Source organism: Siniperca chuatsi, linkage group LG11, assembly GCF_020085105.1.
Source record: "Siniperca chuatsi isolate FFG_IHB_CAS linkage group LG11, ASM2008510v1, whole genome shotgun sequence".
Classification (NCBI taxonomy): Eukaryota; Metazoa; Chordata; class Actinopteri; order Centrarchiformes; family Sinipercidae; genus Siniperca; species Siniperca chuatsi.
The window spans coordinates 2,640,558-2,649,879 of record NC_058052.1 but is presented as its reverse complement, the minus strand read 5'-3'; the positions used below and the strand labels follow the sequence as shown (position 1 = coordinate 2,649,879).

General features: G+C 38.1%; 1 protein-coding gene across 1 annotated transcript in view; it reads right to left on the bottom strand.

Moving 5' to 3' along the window:
- Positions 1–1,459: 1,459 nt before the first annotated feature.
- atp6v1ba (ATPase, H+ transporting, lysosomal, V1 subunit B, member a) overlaps positions 1,460–9,322 on the bottom strand; it is a 49,069-nt gene continuing 41,206 nt past the window's right edge. Inside the window, exons 12-14 of the mRNA XM_044213499.1 lie at positions 7,610–7,714; positions 7,263–7,392; positions 1,460–2,776 (exon numbers count right to left, since the gene is read on the bottom strand). Of these exons, the coding sequence (XP_044069434.1) occupies positions 2,634–2,776; positions 7,263–7,392; positions 7,610–7,714 (378 nt within the window). The 3' untranslated portion in view covers positions 1,460–2,633. The remainder of the gene's footprint in view (positions 2,777–7,262; positions 7,393–7,609; positions 7,715–9,322) is intronic.

The following is a 9,322-nucleotide window of genomic DNA, read 5'->3' as shown; positions in this document are numbered from 1 at the left end:
ATCACCAGATATTAAGTCAGCCCTGCTTATTTTGTAACACTGCTGAAAGTATTGCGATTCATTCCAAAGTACATAGCACGGTAGTTAAATGGTAATAAATACTTTGGTACAAGGGAAAGTCATAAGAGGCTATTAGCAAAGTATTATCATTTGTGCATATGTTTTGTAAAGCTGCTACAGCTAGGTGCCACAAAACAAACCTACACTATATTTTGTTGTTCCCATTGATATGCCACAGCACAACAGTGCTGCACCATGTAGGCCTACACACATGCTTCTAATGTTTCATATAGCCCAAAACATAGTCATGTGCATAATCAATTATATCAATATGTGTATAATACAAAACAGCCATTCCCTTGGACATATTCAGCAGACTGTAATTTTGTGACTAAACCTTTGTGATCTATTTTGAAAACTATCTAACTATTACTTGTTAGAATGTTTCAGCAGTCATCACTGATGCTTATCTTTTGGACTGCAGTTTCCCGGAGTGATGTTGCAATAGATATTTGTATTCTCTGAAAATTCATCTAGCATCTTTCAAAGGAAGGTTAATAGGACCTTGCTAAACACTGGAGTATAAAGCCTACATTTGATACTGGATTTAGGTTGTTGTGTATTTCTTGTGTTTCTGGGAGTGAACGGTTGACTTATTTTAGAGGGGAGGAAATAAATAAGGAAATACCAAAATAACAGGTCCTCTTACTAGCCTGTCAGAGCTTTCAACAGCACCTGAGCGATTTCCATACACTGAATGAAGACTGTGAGATGTGATTGAAAGCTCTGAAAAGCTAGCAAGTGGACATTTGAGCGAAGTAGAACTTGACAGCTAACACAAGCTGATAATGGTATCTGGAGACCATTACGTTGTTTCAAAAACTGGACACGCATTCATCGTTACCCCACAAAACTGTACTCTTGTCAGGGTAAATACCTGTGAAACAAAAGGCACCAATGGCATTCATTTTTTTTGGAACACTGACATTTTACTGACTTTAAATGAAGAATTCATTTACATTAACTATTTTAGCAAATAATGTTTCAAATCTGATTTTCTGAGCTGCTTTGTGTAGACTAGTTTTTTTTTTTTTAAACAAACTATGAAACTTGTTTAGCAAAATATAAAAATAATTGCCCAGGTGTAACAACAGACAGCACCTTTTCTACAATTCCAACATTAATCACCAAATGATGTGGTGTAATTATGTTGGTAATACGAAAAACACTCGCTCCAGCACTCTGAATCTGTCAGTTGAAAGCTTGGTTGAATATCTACACATGTATTCAGTTCCTATAAATTGAGCCGGGTAAATCTGTGATCATTGAGGAGCCTCCGTCATGTCCAAGCAGACACTGACTGGATAAAGGGGCTGACAAATCAACCTCATGAAGAATATCTGTGTTGCTGATGCATTTGTGTTGAATGAAAGGTGTATAGAGATGAGACAACAGCATATTCATATAATTATATTTATTCATGGACACAAACTCACAAAACCATTATTGTTGCACAACAAAGAATTTGTTTTTGCAGACAGATGGGAATGTTTAATTTACTCTTACATACTCATCTTTCACAACACAAATCAAACAGCAAAATATAAATAATGTAAACATCCACTGTATTCTTCCCAGAATAGGTGGAGGAAGCAAGAGGGTCCAAAAGAGGGAAGAAAGAGTCAAAGTACCGGGGGCAACATACAGTAAACACCTGAGCTCTGCTTGTGGCGCAAGTTTGTCTGTTTACTAAGGGTGCTGTCCTCAGCATGTTGAGAATGGTGACATGAGAAAATTTGAGTAATAGCCAACTTGAAAAAAATACAGCAGCCTATTATTAACCAATACATAGGGAGTGGACAAAATAGGAGAAACACTTTTACACACTATTAATATTTACCCCCTCAGGTAAATATTAATATGGTGACATTTATGATGTTCAGTTTGTGAAGCTGTGAGTTTGTGTTCAGCAAATATTCATTCAAAGTGTGCCTTTTAGTTTAGAAAATGACAATCAAGTTGAATCAACATTTCTGACAGTCTCAATAAAAACCCAACTTTATGACCTTCACCTAACTGGCTACAGGGGTACTGTATTTTAGGGCATTTGTTATTTTGACAACCCCCCTATATATACACATTTTTCTTCAGATGAAAACCTCTTTAGTGGGAAATAGATATTACATAGCATTTAATTAAAAAGAAAAGAAGAGCAGGGTCCAGCTGTAACACCCTAATATACGAGGACTAATCTATAATTTCAAGGATATGTTCACATTTTTGCAATCAAGACATTACAACCACAGACACTTTCCATAAACAACTTCTGGACACATAAACGCTACAGTACATCTACAGAAGGGGGAGATTATTGCCCCGTTCTCATTCAGGGGAGGAAATTTGGGGTGGTGTTGGGGTGAGTTGATTCATGAGAAGAAGATGAACTGGAGGTAATCAGAACGGTGGAGAAAGAGGAGGTGTGGTTTGGGATAGGTGAAAGCTCTACAACATCAGTCTCCGTGCCCCTTGATGTGCAGGGCTGTAGGATGAGATGAAAGAAAGGAATCAAGGGAAAGGAGGATGGTGAGCAGAAAGGTGAGTGGGGCCAGAACCAGAGCATCCTTTAGTGTGCCTCAGTGACGGGCGGCAGACTCCCTGGGGTAAAACTCGGCCAGGGTGCTCTGAGGAATCCTCTTGAGCATCTCCTTGGGGAAAATTCGCAGCAGCTGCCAGCCAATGTCCAGGGTTTCATACACTGTCCTGTTGTCGTACGGGCCTGAGGGAGACAGAGGGGCCACGGTGCTGGTTAGCATCCAAACATAATATCAACTGACACATCAAGCAAAAAAACATTCTTGACAGTAGACTGTAAAGAAAGAGATACCAAGAAATTCAGTGTTAAAGCTGTAGTAATTTAATTTTTGACCACTTGTGTACACAACATTGACATATTATCACATAAAATGTGTTATTTTGAGCTTATTTTCACAAGCAGCACAGACAGAGCAACATTATCATCCCATTGGAGTCGCATTTGTGTCCACCTGATGAGACCAACATTCACTCTCTTTGTAGCTCTGGTTTGCTCTCCATCAACTCCTGAGAAGAATATCTGGCTCTTCAGCAGCTAAATGCTCCACTATGTTCACCAGTTAGTCGCTAACTTTGTCTGCCTGCTGTTTGGTGTTGGACAATTTGCATACATTGGGTTTATTCAAGCTTTTCACTAAAAAGCAGCTAAGCTGCTGCTGGAAAGGAGGTTAATAAGGCTGTAAAACCAAAATGAGCTAAAATAGGCTAAAAAGCTCCTTAAAGCTGAGGAATGTTGGTGATAATTCTCTGTGGATTTATTGTGACAAGTGACTCATTTCACATTACATGTAGTGCTTTAAACCATTGTTTATTAAAAAACTATTAGTGCATCTTTAAAGACCATCTGTTACCCCCCAACATCCTGAGAAGAGGACGGGTGCAAGTTGTTTTGTGAATCATCAAAAATAGAAAAGTGTAATGTATAAGCCAGGATGTAGCAGGATTCAGGAAAGTCTGGCTTGCCTTTCCCAGATATTAAGTGTGAATATACGGAGTTATTTTCACCTCAACCACGTTAACTAGGCTAACTGATGGAATTATCATCATCAGTTGTAGAAATCCAGGATAACATCAAATAGCATCAAAGAATTGCAGAACAGAGGCACTGTAGGCACCGCGGTGGCTGCCACACACTCTGCCTTCTCCAGTCACCTTGCCCCCACCAGTAGCTGACACGCTCTGACGGTGGAATGCAATTATTTTTTTTGGCCTCCATCTTTAGATCTGACCACTTTTAAAAAAATTCTGGTAGTGTTAAGTTTGATGAACTCATTGCATTAACCAATTAAACAATTATTTTCATGGTCAATTAATCTGTCGATTATTTTCTCAATTAATCGATTAGTTGTTTGGTCTATAAAATGTCAGAAAATGTCGGTCAGTGTTTCCCAAAGCCCAAGATGACGTCCACAAATGTCTTGTTTTGTCCACAACCCAAATATATTCAGTTTACTGTCATAGAGGACTAAAGAAACCAGAAAATATTCACATTTAAGAAGCTGGAATCAGAGAATTTTTACTTTTTTTTTTCTTTAAAAAATTACTCACTCGATTATCAAAATAGTTGCTGATTCATTTTATAGTTGACAACTAATCGATTAATTGATTAATCGTTGCGGCTCTATTTCTGTGCATCAATTTCTGTGTTTTATAAGTTTGATTTTTTTTGGTGCATGCTATTTTTGGCTTTCGTGTGCACGTGCACCTTTAGGGAGGATCCTACGCACTGTTTTATAAATGAGACCCCAGGTGAATAAATCATGGTGAACTGGAGCGACATGTTTAAGGCCACAGGAGGCCTGTTTAATTTAATCCCTTTTTTGTTGAGCTGATAACATTATGCTCTTCAACTAATAATTCCTCATATATAGGCCTACTTCCAACTTGCAGGAGTGTTCGATTGGAGTTCCAAAAGTGTTTTCTCGTCAAATATCTCAAGTAGGCTTACAGTAGCAAAATAACTCTTTGCGGTCTATTGCTTTCCAAACGTGTGAGATGTGTCTTAAAGAACAACTTCAACATTTTTGGAAAAACACCCATTTCTCTTTTTTTTTTGATGAAAAAAAAAAAAAAAAATCTCATGTCTGTACATTTCATAGCTGGAGTAAGGACATGGTTAGTCTAGCTTAGCTGCACTGTAACTGTATTTCTGTTTTATTATTTTTGTATATTTGTATTTTATGTTTAATTCTGATATTATTCTATTTTGCCTGATTCTGTTTGGCTGTTTATTGTATTTTCACATGTTGTTCTAATGCATTTGTTTGCCTTATATAAAGCACTTTGAATTGCCTTTGTGTTTGAAAGGTGCTATACAAATAAAGTTGCCTGCCTAAAGACAGGAAACAGCACAATTCCCCCCAAATCCACAAAGTGATTTTTGTTTATGTACAGAATAAACAGAGGTATGTGTTAATTAGTGAGCTTAAGAGATGTTGGTAGGTGTATTTTTTAACTTTGAACAGAGCTAAGCTAGCTATTTCTAGTCTTTATGCTAAGCTAGGCAAATCACATCTTAACTTCAGCGCTGTATTTAACACACATTGAGCAGCAGTTCATTCAAATCAACTCAACTGTTGGACTCCATTACATCTGAAGTGTTAGTAAATACCCCACTCAATTTTAAGAAATGTGGTGCAAAAAAGTTTGCCCTGACGGTAATTTGCAGTAGTCTTAGTAAAAATAAAAAAAAGTTTTTAGAGCCCTTGGCCCCCCTTGTAATAAATTCCCAAATTAATTTCTTAAATTATTTTTTTCCTGAGGTCTAGCTTGTCCCTGCTGCGGACTCAGTTTTGTTTCTAATAGAGGTTGTTGTGCTGAAACTGTTTGGGTATTGTTGCTGTGAGTTGTAGGGGGAAAAAAAAAAAGATTCTAAAAATATTTCTTTCCCATTTCCCATCTTGTCTTGCTATGATGGCTATTCTCCTGTGGAATCCATCAGTGTTCAAAAGAGGAAATATGCTTCTGTATATACAGCATCTACCAAGAAGATTAACTGAGCTTTGTTTAGTCACTTTCAAGAAAAAGAGAGAAAAAAAAATGGTCATGTATGCTTCAGTAACAAAGAAGGAACCTACACACAGATCAATATTTTCCAGGGACAAACGTAAACTAAGAAATACAATGCCTCTTCAACCACAATTTTTCAGAGCAATATACCGTAATAGATGAGCAAAAATACTCAGTAACCTGAAGAACTGTTCCTGCTGTTGGTTAGTATCCACTTTCAGACCACCACAACATGTTTCCGATCTAATTTCTATGAGATAATAAAACATGTAAAAACCACTGTGGTTTTACTTTAAACAGTAACAACAACAGCACAATATGTAAGTATCTACACACACACACACACACACACACACACACACACACACGACTTTAAAGCCACTGAAGTCACTGTTAGAGACCGTATAGAGAGAGGAGACAGCTACTGCCATGCACCTTTCCACTCCCACATTCATTTGCTTACTAAATTTTGCATCCTCCTGGGAATATATTTAAATCACGAGAACCCTCTTGTGCCTCTATTCCCACTTCTGAATTTGGTTTGTCATCACTATGGAGTAAAGGTTCCGTATGTGGTTTCATTCATTAATTTTCCCCCATGTTGAACTGTTTGTTCTGGGCATTTAAATTAAAGCTTCACTCCTAACTATGTGAAAGTAGTGTAGGGCTGCAGCTATCGATTATTTTAGTAATCAAGTATTCTACCAATTATTCCATTGATTAATCAGATTAGAAATACTTTTGCTTTATTAAAAGAGCAATAGTAAATATGCAGAAGAGAAAATAAGACAGGTCTCTTAAAATGAACAACTAACTTTCCTCTTAGTAATCCGCGCTGTCAAATCACACCAAAGACAGTCTGAACTGTCTCTGATTACACACAGCATGAGCGTGTTGTGTGACAGTAATAATCATCCGTGCGAAACACACTGCGCTGTATATAGTTATATGGATTAAATGAAGCTTCGATGCAAATAATTTTAATCAATGATTTTTAGTAATCGAGTTACTCGAGGAATTGTTTCAGCCCTATAGCAGTGAACAGTCAAATCTGTTCTAGAGGTCTTTGCGTGGTACAGTGACTTACCGCTAAATCAAATTTCTAAATTAAATTTCTCCTGCTCTGACACTTGAATTTGGACACTGAACCTTTGCATGAGGTTCTCTGTGGTGAACTCACAGCTTGGGCTGCATGTGCAGGAGAGTTGGCAGTGTGCAAACATTTGAAAGGTATTGCATGTAGGTGTCCAATTACAATACCTTAGAGCTGCAACTAACAATTATTTTCATGATTGATTAATCTGTTGCTATTTTTATGATTAACAATTTAGTCTATAAAATGTTTTAAAAATAGTGAAAAATGCCCATCATAAGTTCCAAGAGCCCAAGGTGATGTCTTCAAATTGCATGCTTTGTCTGACAAACAGACCAAAACCCAAAGATATTCAGTTTACAAGTATACAGGGAAAAGCAGCAAAGTCTCACATTTTAGAAGCATGTAACAGTTCATACATGAAACAATGAACAGCCCATATTAGCTGTGGTTGCCAGCCACTGCTTGCACCCTCACTATTGTGAATGATGTGGACATACTACCTCTGTAATTAATACAAGACAATAAGGTTGAAAATTTGTGAATTGTTCCTTTAGCATCTTCTTACCCTGAGCAATGAAGTTCTTCTCAAACTTCTGTAGGAACTCAAGGTAGAGCAGATCATCAGAGGTGAGGGCCTCTTCTCCCACCACAGCCTTCATAGCCTGGACGTCCTTACCAATGGCATAACAGGCATACTGGAGACAAGGAGAGACATTAATATTAATAATGATGACAGTTCATAAGATGGTTACAAAAGAATTCCCATCAAACATCTGTATACTGTCACTGTCCATATATTATCCATGTCAATGCTTTTAGTTATTTATCAAATTCAGACATTATTCAGAGGGAAACAGATTATGTCCAGGTTACAGGATGCATTATTTAGGTACAATAGGTAAGATTTGTTACCAGCTGGTTAGAAACATCAGCATGGTCCTTCCTGGTCATCCCCTCACCGATGGCTGACTTCATCAGACGGGACAATGAGGGCAACACATTGATGGGTGGGTAGATCTGAAAGACAAGTATGAAATTGTCTGATTACATGTATTGCTAATGCAAAATATGAACTCTGCTAAGAAAAAAGTATGTTATTGTAATTACAGCGATTACTAAAACAAACAATGTAATGGAAGGAACAGTTTTTTTCTCAGTCCAATTCTTAGTAGAGAGGTCTATTTAGGGTCATATTTACTGTCATAAATAATGTGGACTGATGGAATAAGTCCTCCCAGAGACTTACAATACACTTCTTTTCACTCTCTGTTGGTATTTTCAATGAGGAACAATGATAGGAGAATGACTTAGCTAACAAGCTTTAATTTTGACCAAGAGTTAAATTGTGCACAAGTCTACTACCAAAATAAAACAGGAAGTGATAACACCAAAACTACCACAAAAATGCAGTTTTTAAATGAAGGTTGTTATTATTAAGGGAAAACAAAATCCAGACCTACATGGCCCTGTGTGATAGTGATTGCCCCACCTGTTAAAACATAACTGTGGTTTATAACACCTGAGTTCAATTTCTCTAGCCACACCCAGGCCTGATTACTGCCATACCTGTTCTCAATCAAGAAATCATTTCAATAGGACCTGCCTGACAAAGTGAAGTAGACCAAAAGATCTTCAAAAGCTAGACATCATGCTGAGATCCAAAGAAATTCAGGAACAAATGAGAAAGAAAGTAATTGAAAGCTATCAGTCTGGAAAAGGTTATAAAGCCATTTCTAAAGCTTTGGGACTCCAGCGAACCACAGTGAGCGCCATTATCCACAAATGGCAAAAACATGGAACAGTGGTGAACCTTCCCAGGAGTGGCCGGCCAACCAAAATTACCCCAAGAGCGCAGCGACGACTCATCCAAGAGGTCACAAAAGACCCCACAACAACATCCAAAGAACTGCAGGCCTCACTTGCCTCATTTAAGGTCAGTGTTCATGACTCCACCATAAGAAAGAGACTGGGCAAAAATGGCCTGCATGGCAGAGTTCCAAGACAAAAACCACTGCTGAGCAAAAAGAACATTAAGGCTCGTCTCATTTTTGCCAGAAAACATCTTGATGATCCCAAAGACTTTTGGGAAAATACTCACGAGACAAAAGTTGAACTTTTTGGAAGGTGTTTGTCCCATTACATCTGGCGTAAAAGTAACACCGCATTTCAATAAAAAGAACATCATACCGACAGTAAAATATGGTGGTGGTAGTGTGATGGTCTGGGGCTGTTTTGCTGCTTCAGGACCTGGAAGACTTGCTGTGATAAATGGGACCATGAATTCTGCTGTCTACCAAAAACTCCTGAAGGAGAATGTCTGGCCATCTGTTCGTGACCTCAAGCTGAAGCAAACTTGGGTCCTGCAGCAGGACAATGATCCAAAACACACCAGCAAGTCCACCTCTGAATGGCTGAAGAAGAACAAAATGAAGACTTTGGCGTGGCCTAGTCAAAGTCCTGACCTGAATCCTATTGAGATGCTGTGGCATGACCTTAAAAAGGCAGTTCATGCTCGAAAACCCTCCAATGTGGCTGAATTATAACAATTCTGCAAAGATGAGTGGGCCAAAAGTCCTCCACAGCAATCACTATTTCACACAGGGCCATGTAGGTTTGGATTTTGTT